Source organism: Pelmatolapia mariae, linkage group LG3_W, assembly GCF_036321145.2.
Source record: "Pelmatolapia mariae isolate MD_Pm_ZW linkage group LG3_W, Pm_UMD_F_2, whole genome shotgun sequence".
NCBI classification, from domain to species: Eukaryota; Metazoa; Chordata; class Actinopteri; order Cichliformes; family Cichlidae; genus Pelmatolapia; species Pelmatolapia mariae.
Window position 1 is genome coordinate 92,606,948 of NC_086229.1, and position 15,818 is coordinate 92,622,765.

General features: G+C 40.5%; 2 protein-coding genes across 3 annotated transcripts; one reads left to right on the forward strand and one right to left on the reverse strand.

Moving 5' to 3' along the window:
• The first annotated feature begins 167 nt into the window (after positions 1–167).
• zgc:112271 (uncharacterized protein LOC553698 homolog) lies at positions 168–3,706 on the forward strand. Of its 2 annotated transcripts, XM_063470401.1 has the most exons (4): positions 168–263; positions 468–532; positions 2,536–2,633; positions 3,497–3,706. In XM_063470401.1, exons 2-4 carry the CDS (start codon positions 470–472, stop codon positions 3,594–3,596), a joined length of 261 nt encoding a protein of 86 aa, XP_063326471.1. In that variant the 5' UTR covers positions 168–263; positions 468–469; the 3' UTR covers positions 3,597–3,706. The 2 variants fall into 2 exon arrangements, with proteins under 2 accessions (XP_063326471.1, XP_063326472.1); XM_063470402.1 differs by lacking the exon at positions 168–263 and having other exon boundaries at positions 271–532.
• Positions 3,707–10,501: 6,795 nt separating this feature from the next.
• On the reverse strand, positions 10,502–14,270 carry LOC134624112 (protein C-ets-2-like). Its single transcript, XM_063469085.1, has 7 exons — positions 14,230–14,270; positions 13,410–13,552; positions 13,128–13,331; positions 12,464–12,658; positions 11,349–11,561; positions 11,147–11,265; positions 10,502–10,896 (listed from the first exon to the last, which is right to left on the reverse strand). The coding sequence occupies exons 1-7, from the start codon at positions 14,268–14,270 to the stop codon at positions 10,684–10,686; spliced, it is 1,128 nt and encodes a 375-aa protein (XP_063325155.1). The 3' UTR covers positions 10,502–10,683.
• Positions 14,271–15,818: the final 1,548 nt, after the last annotated feature.

Sequence of the window (15,818 nt, forward strand, 5' to 3'; positions counted from 1 at the left end):
TACGTGCAGTCTTTTCTGATTTATTAATCGAAACTGCAAAAATTTAGTTTGGCTTTCTGCATAGACCTCTAGTGTTATGATTTGCTATTTTAAATAATAGGTCCCGCCTACTGTATGTACGGCTCTCAAATGATTGGGCACTGTCTAATTTGACACAATGCGATTGGTGTTTCTTTCTGTCTGTTGTGATCTCAGCGCCGAAGACTGAGGCCAGTAGGACGTCCGCACAGAGTCACTAAGGAGCGACAGCATCACAGCCTTTGGTAATACTCTCATCTTCAACGATTTAACAGTCGAAGAGCATTTTTCTTTTAAATATACCGAAAATGCACGAGTGAATATAACGCCCTTATTTTAAGTGGCAGTGTACATCAGTCATCAGATCCAGTGTGACAACTATAAAGCAGCTGCCGGTCCGGCTAACCACTAACCCTACAATCGGTTTGTTTCCGTTTTATATCATGTAGACATGTCGGTAACAGCTGATCACATCCGGGACAGACTTATCAAAGAGCTGGCGGCAGTGCACGTGGTAGGTTCAAGGCTGTTCCTAAGAGAGTGTGTGTGTGTGTGTGTGTGTGTGTGTGTGTGTGTGTATAATAGGCACATTCAAAGTGCTTTCAGTCGTTAACAACAAAACTTAACTTTGAAGTAATATTTTACAGCTATAAGGGCTCATTTTGTAGCACAGTGGTTAGGTCTGTTGCCTCACAGAAAGAAGGTTCCTGGTTTGAACCCCAGCTGGCTCCTTTATGTGTGCTATTTGCATGATGCCCATGTGTCTGTGTGATTCCTCCCGCATTTCAAAGACATGCCTGTTAGTTTAATTTGTAATTCTAAGTTGGACATGGATGTGAGGAAGAAGCACACCGATCTACATAATCAGTTTCTTCACTTCCAACCTCTCCACCATCACATACAAGACAAGAGAGCTGTCAAAGCACATCAGGGACAAGATTGTAGACTTGCACAAGACTGAAATGGGCTACAAGACCATAAGCAAGAAGGCTGGTGAGAAGGTGACAACTGTTATAATTCAGAAATGGCAGAAATATTAAATGACCCCCTATTATCCCGGGTTGTATGCCATATGCAAGATCTTACCATATGAAAGATGATGGGTGAGGACGATAACGGTTGAATCAGCCCAAAACTAGACAGAAGGAGTTGATTATTTCAAGGGTAGTTAGGACCAAGGCCACCTGGAACACCACTGGAAAACACACTACGCTGTAACAGACTGAAATCCAGGCTGAAGAAGGGAAGAAACATCTAAATAATTCAGAGAAGGCTTGAGAGAAAGCGCAGTGATCGGGTGAAACCAAAATTTAGCTCTTTGGCATCGACTCGACTCACCATGTTTGGAGAAAGAGAAATGCTCATTATGACCCAAAGAACACCAAGCATGGAGGGTGAAACACTATACTTTGAGGGTGTTTTGTGTTAAGGCTTCAACATTACAAACACCTGAATACTTTCCAGCCCACTTAAAATCCCGAGTATAAGAGATGATCCTGTCGAACCTGAAATAACTGGTCTGTTTTGAAAATGTGTAAAGAAAGTACAGATATTTGTTTAAAAATGTAGGGAGTAAAAGTACAGTTGTCAGAAAAATAAATACTCAAGTAAAGTACAGATATGTTAAAAGTATATTTAAGTACAGTACCAAAGTATTTGTACTTCATTACTTTCCACCTCTGGGCAGGACCATGTACCATAAAACATTGAAGATGGGTCTTCCAGCATAACACTAACCCAAACCGTACCACCAAGGCAACAAAGGAGTGGCTAAATAAGAAGCACATTAAGGTCATAGAGTGGCCTAGCCAGTCTCCAGGACTCCAATAGAAAATCTGTGGATGGAGCTGAAAATTCACATTTTCAAGCAGCAGCCAACAAACCTAAAGGGCTGAGAGTTTCTGTGAAGATTGGGCCAGAATGTCTCATGAGACGTGTGCAAGCCTGGTGACCAACTACAAGCTTTTTTTAGGCAACAAGGGTTTCACCACCACTCACTCATGTTTTACACATGACACACAAATCAGTTTATAACTTTGATGTAATGTGTTTTTGCCTCTGTTAAAATGAAACTACCATAAAAAAAATCTGAGCTATAATTATTGACACCATGTTGTAATATTGTGCATTGCTGGAATGAAAGAAGGTGCACTTACATCAGTGTACTTTTCAAACTTTACATGAGTTCTTTTTCTAATGGCATATAAACCAGTATATTTCAGAGGAAGTACAGTAAGGTGTCAGTTTGGCTTCTGGGTAATGGTGATGCTATCTCACTGTTTTTAAATAATGCAAACAATGAATTGATTAATGCAGCAAATAATGAGCACATTATTTGGTTATGAAAATGTTAGTTGCAGCTTGATACTCAATAGTTTAATTTCACACAACTATTGCAAATCTACCTTTTATAATAAAGGATGAGTAATAATGACCTTGAAATGTATTTTTATAGAAGTATTTAGATTATTTGTCTTAAGTAAAGATACTCACATACTTGATCTTGTGCTTAACCAGGAGGTGGAGGATACATCACCCAACAGATGTGCTGCCAGCTTCAAAGTGCTGGTGGTTTCACCCCAGTTTGAGAACAAACCACTGCTACAGAGACACAGGTAATAACACGTGTGCCAGTGTGTATGTATGAGGTGCTGATGACAAAACAAAGCTGTGGATGGTTTATTTGTTTCTCTGTAACCTTAACCTTCTTGGGTTAAGAAGTAAAAAAGGCTCAAGGGATGAACCTGTGTTATGGCTACATGTAACAGAAAACTAGGCAAAGAATTTTATATTGTGTCTTTAGACACTTTAATAGTAGCGTACTGCAAAAACACATATTTTGTTCCAATTACTTTAATTGAATATATGAAAAATGTAAACAATAAAACACCAAGTATTTTTGCAAATACCAAGTGATTCCTAAATGGCTATTAGTGCAAGACTTTGCATGGCTAGAGTCATCTTTAAAACACAGTGGAGGCTCTGATCGTTGTTGTGGAGCATGGCAATGATCCCACCAGTGCAGTTAAATCATACCTGGATAGAAGAACACACAGTGGAGCACAGTCAGTCATGGACTAGCCTCCCCAGAGCTCGACATTATTGAAGCTGTGTGGGATTATCCTGACACAGAACAAAGGCAGAAACATCCAAAGAGGAGCTTTGAATTTCCTTCATGAAGGAGAACTATTCCTGAAAATGACCTGAAGCAGCCTCAGAGTGTTCAGTGTTGCCTTTCAAGCTGGTTAGAACTGTGCAAATGGAGTTTTTGCCTTAGATGCTGTATTTCAACATATGTCTGCACATTTCCATAAACCACAGCAAATATTTTCTCTTTTCCTAGCAAAATATAAAGAAATGAAGTGTAACGCAGGACTTTTGCTCAGATTATACGTCTGTGTGGGTTTCAGTGAAACTCCTTTCTAGCCGTTTCTGCAGCCTTAAAGCTCACTGTGCTGTGTGTACTGTGTGTTGGCAGGATGGTGAATGCTTGTCTAGCCGAGGAGCTGAAAGAGATCCATGCTTTTGAACAGAAGACCCTCACACCAGAACAGTGGAAGAAACAGAATTCACAATGACACACAAACACTGTATCACATTGTTGCCATAAACACTCACTGGATATGTAGAACGGACACACTTCTTAAATTCTCTTTAATTGACTGGCAATAAAACTATTTGATGCTTCCTCTTGTCTCTGTTGAATCATTTTTATCTGCTGTTTTGGCAGCACAACATCGTTTTTTTTATTGCTAATAAATCATGATAAATACATTTAATGAAGTTGCAAATGCCCACTGCAGAACATAATTTATTTTATTTATATGGCACAAAATCAAGAAAACTCTCACCTCAAGTCAGTATTTAGTTTATCTCATCAGTGCATATCATTAGATAAGGTGAGGTGATGGTGAACAGTTTATTAAAGAAGATCATTGATCATAAAGGTACATCTTTCACCATTTCACAATGCTGCGATTGCAGCCATTGCAGATTTATTTAATGGTGAGCGTGTCATTTTAAGGATGTGATTAAATCATAAACTTATATTGATTCAAGTATTTTAAAGAGCAGTGCTGTTATGTGTCATATTGGGATGCTGCTGGCACACTACATGTCCCAGTGTTCCCCAGGATTACAGACCAGTGGCACTGACTTTGCACGTCATGAAGATCCTAGAAAGGCTCGTCCTTGACTGTACATATACAACAAAATTGTGGATTGTTGATTGCCTGACAGGAAGACCACAAGGTCTGACAAGGTGATCAGCAACACAGGGGCACCCCAAGGGACAAGGGACCTCTCCCCTTGGACATTGTGGAGGACTGTAAATACCCTAGAGTACACATAGGGCATAGGAAGGGCCAGAGGCAGCTGAGGTCTTTTAACATCTGTGGGAAAGTGCTCATGATTTTCTAGGAGTCTGCTGTGGTCAGTGCCATCCTCTGATGTTGCAAGTTAAGGGGCCATAAATGCCAACATCAATTGCAGATCAAGAAACTGGTTCTGCAAGGCCAGTAATATTGTGGGGGGGTGGAGCTGGACTCCCTTAAGGTGGTGTTGGAGAGGTGGATGTTGTCCAAGATAAGGACAACGTTGGACAATACCTTCCACCCGCTCTGTGACATGCCAGCCAGTCACAGGAGCACATTCAGTGAGAGAATGAGATTACACAAGTGCACCACTGGATGACACAGGAAATCTTTCCTGCCTGTGGATATCTGTCTGTACGACTCCTCAGTGTAATGCACAGTACACAGTGCAATAGTCACACCCTTTTGCACATCCTCCACAGTGAAAATAACAAGATTATACAGTTGGAGAATCTGTAACCACATAATTTCTTTAAGTTAATTAAAGTATTTGATTATGATTCATTATAAATTGTTATGTCTATATCAACCTTTTTATGTATATATGAAAAGCGCATCAACAGCTATCACAAAAAGATGTACTCTAAACCCTGCTTTCCTGTAAGAGCGTCACACACGTATGTTCCTAAGATAACGTTGGAAGGAGTGTAAAAATGGAACTTGCAGAGACGTTCACTGTGTATGCTTTTCCTTCCTTTCAAGTAAATAAATGCGTTGGAGCTCGCTACTGTGTGTCTCACTGTGTCTCACTTCATAAGAGAATTTTTCTAACAATAGGTTATAAATGATTAAAATCACTTGGAGCATGTGTGGTTTAAGCGGAGTATTGTTACAGTGATTTGAAACTCGTACGTATGTCTCAAATCTGCCTTAAAGACTGTGAGAGAGAAACAATAAGTCAATAGTTTCTAATCATATTTTCATGGTTTCACGCACTTTTCACACAGCATTAGGTGCTCACCTGAGCATGACACTATTTGTTGTGTTTTGAGCATATTTACTGGCTGATAAGCTTTTGACCTGAACTTGTGACTAAGCTATTAGTGATCATGTGCTCCCAAATAAAAATAGATTCAAAGAAATAATAAAACCTTTGCATCTGAATTTTTTCTGTTTGTTTTATACATTTTTTGGTGTTTAAGTATAAAGTACTTGGTGAAGTCAGTGGGTAAAGTTAGCATACGATATTGAGCATTTTTTAAATGAGTGATGCTGTATAAAACAGCTTCTTAAAGGTAAAAAGGGTCTTAGATGAAGACTTTTTAGGCTTATGACATTTTAAATATGCTAGTATATATTCGTATGTGTAGAGGTGTTTTTATAGTGTGCCATTGCTATTTACATTAAAGGAACAGTTCTGAAAAGATTCCTCCACCTCTCTCCATTTTTTAGCTAATGATACTGTCGTGACAAAAGCATGTCATGTGGCAGAATTCAGGACTCTGCAAACAGTCAAAATCACAGCTTTATTGCTATCAAAAAGTAGTGAAAATTAAGTCAAGTCAAGTGATCTTTATTTATATAGCACATTTAAAGGACATCAAGTGTTGGCCAAAGTGCTGAACAGAGGGATAATATAATCAAATAAAAATAATTAAAATAGATAAGATCAAAACATTATAGAAAAGATTGTGAGACAGCCATATATGTTTGTAAAAATATATGTGTACATGCACATATGCACATACATATACAAAAGTGTACACATCACACACAGGCACACATACGTGAACATAAAATACATGTATAAGTATACACATGCAAACATCATCCAATGAGATAAAAGACCAGAATAATAAAACTGAATAAAAGAGGTGTCAGAGAGATCCGAAAGCCTTGGAAAATAGGTAGGTCTTCAGATTTGATTTGAAGATTTCCAAGGAGGAAGAGGGAAGACTGTTCCAGAGTCTCGGGGCGGCAATGGAGAAAGCCTGTCACCTCTAGATTTGAACTGGGAGCGTGGAAGTAATAAAAGCATCTGACTGGAGGAGCGCAGAGTTCAAGTGGGTAGGTGCAAGCTAAGAAGATCTGAAATGTAACCTGGAGCCAAACCATGGAGAGGTTTAAAAACAAATAATAAAACCTTAAAATCAATTTTATATTTAACTGGCAGCCAATGTAGAGATGCGAGTATCAGAGTAATACTCTCTCTCTTTCTGGTACCCGTCAGGAGCCTTGCGGCTGCATTTTGAACAAGTTGCAGGCGAGACAGGCTTGAGTGACACATGTCTAAATAGAGAGTGTTACAGTAGTGAATCAGAATCAACAGTACAGTAATCAATGAGAAATACAAAGCTACACTCAAGCAGAGGTGGTGCGCATCATGAGGGAGAACACAATGAGGAACAGAGGGAGATGCAGACAATATATATTCAGCAAAGCTGAACATCACACACAAAGGACAAAATAAAACAGGAAGTAACACACACACACACAAACACACACACACACACACACACACACACACACACAGTGAGACTCAGACTAAGAAACGTGAACTTGACACTGAGATCGGGGATACGGAGAGACATGACAGACTGGGGAGACAAAAAGGACAAAATACAAAACCAGACAGATGCCGACATATTTCAGAGGTTTAATATTTTTGATCCGCAGTTTTGACGTCTTTATATAGTATGAGGCATACAGTAGGTATGCTGGTACACAACATGTGTTGCATCAAAGCTTAGGGCCAATATGCAGCCTCCGTACATACAATCCAGTAGCTAAAACTAAGCATAGCAGCCAAGCTACTTTGAGATCTGACCAGCAGTTGGTGGTATTACAAACTATAGTACATAATACTGGTAGAGAGTCAATCTGAACCCTCCCTAAATAATAAAAGGGCATCTTGTAGTCCAAATTCCCAGTGATGTGAAGTTCTCACTGTGAATATATGCAAGCTGCACAAGCTCCATAATGGTTCCAGTTGGGCAGCTCACCACATGATTCCTCTCATGGACTCGGGTACAGCGGGATCTCAGAATCGCTGTCAGGAGGTGTTTTTTGTATTTTTGTTTGTTTTTTTTGTTTTTTTAACCAAGGATCAGCTGGTGGTGGGTGGACTAAATGGATGGAGCCTAATTGATGTATTCACTCTTGCTCAGCCAACTGTCTTTGCTTTTCACGTCAGTGCACAGGTGAAGTGCAGTGCATGTGTGTGTGGTTAGCTAGACACGTCAGCTCCTGCAGAGAAATCAGGCCTTCTAATTTAACCTGTGTTATACATTTCAGGGCTATGTTATTGATTTCTTGCCTTTTCACTCCCACTTGAGCAGATTTATTTCAGAGTGGTTTGAGTCATTGTGAGGAGCTTTGTTTGCAAGGCCAGTTTGTAACGTGTGTTAACATAAAAAGCAGATTATAAAAAAGACGTTAAATGCGTACTTTTGAGAAATCATCTTCAGCTCGGAGATTTCTATTTAGTATTAATTTCAGGTGGTGTATTACTTTGGTCTTTCTGCTGAGCAGGACCAACTTGGCCAACCTGTTTTTGCCTTTGCATATTTATTGACTTAATTTGTAATAACCTTTTGGCCAAGCAGCTTTATGTAACCAAACTCTATTGAAACACTCCTTCCAGGGCGAACATATTCAGAAACTCTCAGGGTTGAAAGGAAAGCATAAAGTCATAATTAGCTCTTAAAGAGAAATGTATCTGGTAGAAAACACCAGGTTTTATGTCACATTCTGTACATGAACATACACTTGCTCTGTCCTGAATAAATTATCTATCCTCGTACACTCAGGCTCAGACAAAGACACACACTTTTCCCCTTGATGGCTCTTCCATTAGCACACCTCAGGAGGGTAAGTGGTGGAATTAATCCTCACACACTTGACACTCTCGCTCTGTTTCTGTTTCCTGTTCTCTGAGGGATGAAATTAAATCAGCATTCAGCCATTTCTGATCTAAACCTGATGCTTGATGCTGTCGGGGGGGTGTGGTGAATGATCTGCTACATTCAGAGGTATTATACTTACTATGTTCCCTTTGTTTGCATTTTAGTCTAGCTTCTGGGGTGGCAGATAAGTCATAATATATTCAGAAAAATGAAAATACATGTAAGGTCACTGACTCACAGTCAGTCTAAAAACATTTCCTGAGTAGGAAATTCATTGATATGGTGCCATTCAGTGAGTTTTTTAAAGTCTGATTTTTCCTTTTTCTTAAGTTTCAGTCAGCTGAAATGTGTTTTCAGTCATTTAAAGCTTTGTGGATACATGTCCATCTCATACTGAGAATCAGAACAGCATTTCTTTCTTTTTAAATTCACTAGATTCATTTCTTTTTCTTACATCTCTCCTTGTTTTAATGCCATCGTCTTATTTATTTCTCCTTTTAACATGATTAAAAGGATACTCATTTCATTGTGACAGCTATAAAGTGGGTGGTAGGCAGAGACGTGCTCCTCCAGGCTACACATTAGGGAGCACTGTCCACTCACAGCAAGGTTTCAGTCTCCCAGTCAATCACAGTCTCTCTGTGTGGGTTGTCCCTGTGTTCTCAACAGTTATTATTCACTTCCGGCTCTCTTCCACAGTGTGTCTTTGTTCTGTCTTCCTCATCTCACCCCCAACTGATCGTGGGAGATGTTCGCCCCTCCCTGAGCCTGGTTCTGCTGGAGGTTTCTTCCTGTTAAAAGGGAGTTTTTCCTTCCCACTGTCACCAAGAGGGAAGGCGTCTCAAACTTAAATGAGCTGTGGGCCACTGTTAGCACTGTCATCTCATGTGAGGGTTGTTTGTTTTTTAAAATGTCAAATATTGTATAACAAGAGAAAACTGCAAACGTGAACGCAAATGTTTTTCCTCCCTCTTAACTGAAGCCTTTCGATGAACTACCAAATAAACACATTGGGCCTCGCTTTCTGGTTAGACATGAGGCAGCACTTCTGCTATCAATGTGTTCGTATTTAACAAATTAAAAATTCAGACATAAGGTTACACACTAGTTTGTGACTCTCTCACTGAACTAACACAGCCTATCCCTCAGCATGTTTGTGCTCTCTGCTCATATCGCCTTCATATTAAATCTGGCATATTTGGGCTTTTTAAAGAACTTATTTTAACATTGAACTCAAACAAACAAATCATCCCTAACAAAAAAATGTCACTTCGAGGGTCAAATTGCATTCGATTTGTTCAAGGCAAAGTGTATGGACTGCAAGTGGCCCCTGACACAGGGGGTCATGTGATTGTTAGGGTTTTTTGTTTTTTGCTCATAATTGGCTGCCTGTAGCTCAGGCATTAGAGCAGGTTGCCTACTAATTGGAAGGTTGGTGGTTTGATCTCTGCTCCAGTCTGCATAACAAAGTGTCTTTGGGCAGTATACTAACCCCAAGTTGCTTTCCGAGGCGTCCACTAGATTTGAATGTTAGCTAGAAAGCACTTAGGTGTCGAGAAACATGCTTGTCTGAATGGTTAATTGAGGTTTGTTGTATGGAGTGCTTTAGTACAATAGAAAGATGTTGTATAAGAACCCATCCATTTACCAATATAAAGCACCTTGAGGCAACAGTTGGGCCGATCGTGGCTCAAGAGTTGGGAGCTCGCCTTGTAATCGGAAGGTTGCTGGTTCGAGCCCTGGCTTGGACAGTCTTGGTCGTTGTGTCCTTGGGCAAGACACTTCACCCGTTGCCTACTGGTGGTGGTCAGAGGGACCGGTGGCGCCAGTGTCCGGCAGCCTCGCCTCTGTCAGTGTGCCGCAGGGTGGCTGACACCCATTCACCAGTGTGTGAATGGGTGGATGACTGGATATGTAAAGCGCTTTGGGGTCCTTAGGGACTAGTAAAGCGCTATATAAATACAGGCCATTTTTTACCATTTAACAGTTGTTGCAATATGGCACTCTGTGTTAGCCCTGCCTGATGACCTGTCCTGGCTCTGTCCTTCCTCTCAAACTATGGCAGCTGGGATTGACTCCCGCCCGTTGCTGACCCTGAACTGGATAAGCAAAAGAAGAGAAATGAATGAGAATGTTTCTCTGAGATGAAGCAGATAGAAATCAGCTGTAATTCATTTACGGTTTCATTGATGTTTATTTCTTTTAATTGATGTTTATAGTATAAGTTAAATATACAAAGGATTGCTAAACGAGTCCATGTGCCTTAACTATTTACAGAGGAATAAATAACTTTTAAAATGAACTGACATGAATTGATTTCTATTATTTGACAGTGACAGAGACAAAGTGGTACACCACTTCCATTTCGTCAAACAAGCACATGCGCTGAGCTGTGTCATGTAAAGTGAAAACTGTAAGACGCTTAACTGTTCCTTTTTCTTGCCTCACTATAGACTCTTACTGCTGATGTTCAGTGTGGCATGCAGCTCCCCAGGCTCATATCCAAGAAGGCCTTGCAGGTTGCATACGAAGCGATAGACGTAGCGTTTGCCAGCGGTTTTGCGAATAATGTTCTTGTCATAGTAGTAGCGCAAACCACGGCTCAGCTTCTCATAATTCATCTTAGGTTTGTTCTTCCTGCGACCCCACAGCAGTGCCACCTGAAGAAATAATCCACATGTAAACACCAGCAGAATAAGCCTCGTGTTTCCTTTTTATGACAGCAACATGATGATTTCTAAATGACAATTAGTGAAGCAGTAGTTAGCAATGTCAGCTCACAGAAGAAGGTTCTTTGGTGCTTTTATTGCAGAGTGGAACATGTGGAGGTTACAAATATGCCATTACAAAGTGAAAAATGCCCTAATTGAAATGTGGCCCTTCATATGTTGTGAACTCAGCATTAATGACCTCGTCGGGATCCGTCAGTTTGAACTCCCAGCCATTTCCTGTCCAGCTTATACACGACTGACAGCTGCGGTCTGTCAGAAGCTCCAGCAGAAACTGCCAGAGCTGAATGGGCCCACTGCCTATTGAGACATGACAGAACAAATGAGTATGCTTACCTCATGGCTACACCTTATCGTTTAACTCCTTCAGCCACTCTACTCACCAGTGTAGCCAGCAAGAACTGCTACTGGTATTACAGCTGTCTCCAGATCAGTTTTGCTGTCTGCACATTCCCTGAAGTTCCTCTGTTGCTGAGGTAACATGAAGGCATTTTCAGACATGCTCTCTTCCATTACTGGCTGGACATCATGGTGCGGAGCATCCCATGATGCGGCAAACACATCCCCGGGAACACTCTCCACTTCTGAGCCTGTCCCTGGACACAAATTGGAAACAGAATCAAGTGATGTCTGCCAGCTCAACTGAGTGGTCATATCAAACTGTAGATTAGTCTACAGTCTTCCAAAAATGAGCTGATGTAATAAAGTAACTAAAATTAACTAACTGAAGAAGAGAGCTTTAATGCTGAGCACAGTCCAGAGCCTCCTTCCACAAGGATGAAACACAGAAAACACAGCTGCAGGGAGGACACGGCAAAGAACTGAGGGAGACTCGGATCATATGTACACAGGGAGATGGAAACACCGGGGAACACAGCTGAAACTCACTGGGAAACAAGGCAAAGGAAGCAAAACTAAAGACAGTGCACAGGAGATAAGTAACAAATAAAATAAGACAGGAAGTAACGATCACTGAGTCCAGGACAAAGGCATACAAACTCGACACAAGTAAACCACAGAGACAAGACACAGAGATGTCCACACACAACTGGGGACACAAGAAGGGAAATATTACATAACAGAGACACGTGGGCTCAACAAGAACATAACTAAAGATCCAAACACACTGCTGGAGGATAATGAAAGGATAAAGGGAAATAGCAACCATTTTCCTAAAGAGCAATACTAAAACACAAGTGATCCTCAAAAACTCACAACCCTGGCTCCAAGACCCATCGACCATGAAACGATTATTATATTCCACGTCAGCTGTAAGTCCTCTAACTGCAAAGTGGATGTGTTTACGAGCCACAGCACCTGTCAGCCCACATAAATGCTCTGCTCACTCAGTAAGCTCCTCTGGCATTAACATCAGCTCTAAAACTGTATGTGGCTCACTTACTTTTGTCCATATTGGGTATTTTTCCCTTTGTGGAGCAATTCTGACTGTAATGCTTTTTATTCAACTGATGACTCATCATCATGTGATCTGTCTCACCTCCATTCCCTCGTATTTCCTGCAGCGGGGCTGCAGAGCTAATGTTGCTGCTGCCACGTTGTGAATAGGCTGGATAGTGGCCTCCATGCTGCACACTCATTGGTTCCAGATCGTGGAGGTCTGAGCTCTCACTGGGATGATACTGAATGTGGTAATTATCTCTGTCTGAGCATCCCTCAATCTCTGAGTAATTTTCTGAAGGAAACACGACAACAAAACAACAAAAGCCTCAAGCTTGCAATTGGGTGGTGCGTGCAGACGGCTAATGAAGAAGAGCAGTCACATTCTCTCAATGACAATGGGCTTTATTCGCAATCAGTATGAACGCATCTGTGAATGAACTATGCATACAGTTTACTCTATTCCATATATCACTATATGATTTTTTCACTGATGATAGTAATAGTATCAAGTTTGAAGCAGTTCTAATTTTTTTCATAGTCCAAACATATACAGGTGGTAGTATGTGGCTCAGCACATCTATTCAACACTGTCTTAAATCCCATATAATGACCTGATGAAGCTTGCTGAGAGAAAGGAGTGTGCAAAGAGAACTGACCATTTAAAATTTCAGAGTTTTGAATTATTCGCCATTCTTGTGCAACGATAGAAAACAATGTGGCTTGAAAGCTAATTCTGTGCTTTTCAATAAAAGTGCTATCACCTCTCCTCATGGTCTCCAGGTGCTCCCACAGGATTTCCCCTGCAGTTGAGTCAGACAGCAGGCCCAGGAAAGCCTCTTGGTCAAGACCACACAGCTCGCTGCCATCCAGACCTCTGAGGTCTGAGCCCAGGCAGCAGAGCCCAAACTCAGCCTGGCACCAGTCCAGCCAGTGGTTCACCTCCCACTTCGACCACAACCTAGGATCTAAATATACATGCACATGCATAAATAATGGAGTCGGCAACACGTGACAACTAATCAAAGCTCCCACTCCCACTGTACCCTGTGGAAAGTGACAGCTGACTCTCTCCTGAGTGAAGCCTGCAAAGCTGGCTTTCACAGCCTGAGTGAAGACCTCCTTACTGGTTGGGGTGAGGGGGGGGACCTCTAGGACATCAAACTCTGGAACAAAAGTTATGTTTACTCTTTACAACACATTAAAGACGACCTTTCATAAAAATATTTCACAACTCTTTTTAGATGGCCTTTGATTCAGTTATTCCATACATGGTATAATAAAGCTAATCTACAGAGATTAAGTTTATTATGATGACATGATTATGTATGTATGAGCTACACAATTAGAATATAAGTTACAGTTATGTGCAAAAGTCTTGAGCCATCCCTCTCTTTTTTATTTCTAAGGACCCAGACTTTCTTTTAGGTGATGCTCTTAAAAATGTTTCTTTGGACATTCACTCTTTCTTTTTTTACTTATTTTATTTAATTAAATTTGATTGGATTTATATAGCACCAGATCAAAACAACAGTCACCTCAAGCCACTTTAAATTGTAAGGTAAAGACACAATAAACCTGAACCTCACCATTTTCAGATGAACTTTTTTGTTTGCCACAAGAAATTTTAAATAGTCTTTTCAGGCACTTTGTTACCAGCAGCCTGTTGAAAACATCATTTTCTTTCTTTTCTTGGTAACTTGGTTTATCTCAGCATGGTGTGCAGCGTGTCAGACAAATTAAAGTAGAGCCCAAAAGAAGAAGTAGGTGGCCTAAAAAGGAAAGACAGCAGATGAACAATGTCTGAAACTCATGTCCTTAAGAAATTGGGGAAAAGCAAACAGCTGACCAGGACCTTCATCTGACCCATCTGCTGTTCTGGAGCCAGAAGGATGGCTGTCTAGCATGCTGATGAAGTACACCTGATTTCACAGAAATTGGACTGAAAATCAGTGGCAGCAGGTTTGATGGAGGAATGAAGCCAACTGTGAACATTGCTTTAAATCACCATCAATATGTACTCTAATATGCCTGCAGTGATCTTTAAAATGCAACAAGGCTCTGTCATGTTTTGGGGTTGGTTTTCAGACAGTGGTGTTGGAGGTTTTGTCAAAATTGATGAAATGATGAATTCAGAAAAGTATCATTATGAAAATAATGTCAAACACACCATCAGTGCAGTGAAAGCAGAGCTGGATAGAGAACACACAGTGGAGCACCATCGTTCGTGGACCGGCCTCCCCAGAGCTCAACATTATATTATTACTATTATTATTATTACTATTAAAACAGTGTGGGATCATCCTGACAGAGAACAGAAACATCCAAAGAAGAGCTCTGCAGAACTATTCCTGAAGATGCTTAGAGAAACGACAGAAAGCTGCCTCAGAGTTCAAAAACTAATCTTGAAGCTGGTTGAATTGTACAAACTCAGTTTTTGCCTCTGTGCTGTATTTCCATGTAGTTTGCATGTTTCAATAAATCACTGCATCGATATCCCCATTTTTCTAGCAACACATGGAGGGGGGACTCAAGTCTTTTGCACAGCACTGTATTAGCTGTTTAAAATCTCCCAGCCATTGTCATCACATTAATCAGCATGAACTAAATTATTAGAACGTCAACCAAAAGTGATGCAAGTCAGCTACAGGATGCACAGTGAGAGACGCTGTCCTGGTTTGTTGTTGTATGATGGAGGGACTGCTGCACTTTGCTGTCAGTCCGAATGATCTTCTTAGTTTGAGAGTAAACAAATTATGAACAAATACACTAATAAACCCCTAAAATGCACTTTTTTCTAATATGTTATTGGTTCTATGCTGCTTATAAATGCAAAGGCAAATAAAGTTATATGTTATAATATCAGCCATGTCTAACTTAATGTATTAGACATATTGACAGACAATAAAAAGATTCAAAGTAAAAATCATTCATTCTGATAAAACACAGAACAGAGAGATGTTGGTGTCTTACCGTAAGTGTTGCCATCCATCTCAGTGTGTGTGAGACTGAGGATCAGGTGGAGTAAATGGGGATCACACGGGGGAATGAGCCTTTAATATAATAGCTGTGAGGGAAGGAGGAGACAGGCTGCGACTGACAACTGTCAGCCATGGAGATGTGGGAGGGTCAGCAGGAAGAGATTTAAGGTCCAGTGTAAGCCCTCCACATAATAAATCAGCGTTTATAAGAATATGCTAGAATAAGTACATTTACTGTTTTTGTGGTGTATATTAAGAATTTGTTAAAACACACATACAGCTTCCCATTTCCTGTTTGTTGGAAATTTGTAGAGAGTAGTAAACTCTTAACTATGTTGGAGGTGGTATGGGTGGACTCTTTCAGGAGAAAGACTGGAGAATTAAAAAAAAAAAAAAAAAAAAAAAAAAAAATCAGCAAAACTGCAGCTAATTGTCTATCAAACAAGTCACGAGACTAAAGTGACGTCCTAAGTT

Coding starts and splice junctions, on each gene's coding strand:
- LOC134624112 (XM_063469085.1), bottom strand. CDS start 14,270: ATGCTAGACAGCCATCCTTCTGGCTCCAGAACAGCAGATGG. Junction 13,553..14,229: donor GGCTCCAGAACAGCAGATGG/GTCAGATGAAGG, acceptor TGTGTTGTAAAG/AGTAAACATAACTTTTGTTC. Junction 11,266..11,348: donor AGTTCTTGCTGGCTACACTG/GTGAGTAGAGTG, acceptor ATGTCTCAATAG/GCAGTGGGCCCATTCAGCTC.
- zgc:112271 (XM_063470401.1), top strand. CDS start 470: ATGTCGGTAACAGCTGATCACATCCGGGACAGACTTATCAAAGAGCTG. Junction 533..2,535: donor AGCTGGCGGCAGTGCACGTG/GTAGGTTCAAGG, acceptor GTGCTTAACCAG/GAGGTGGAGGATACATCACC. Junction 2,634..3,496: donor CCACTGCTACAGAGACACAG/GTAATAACACGT, acceptor GTGTGTTGGCAG/GATGGTGAATGCTTGTCTAG.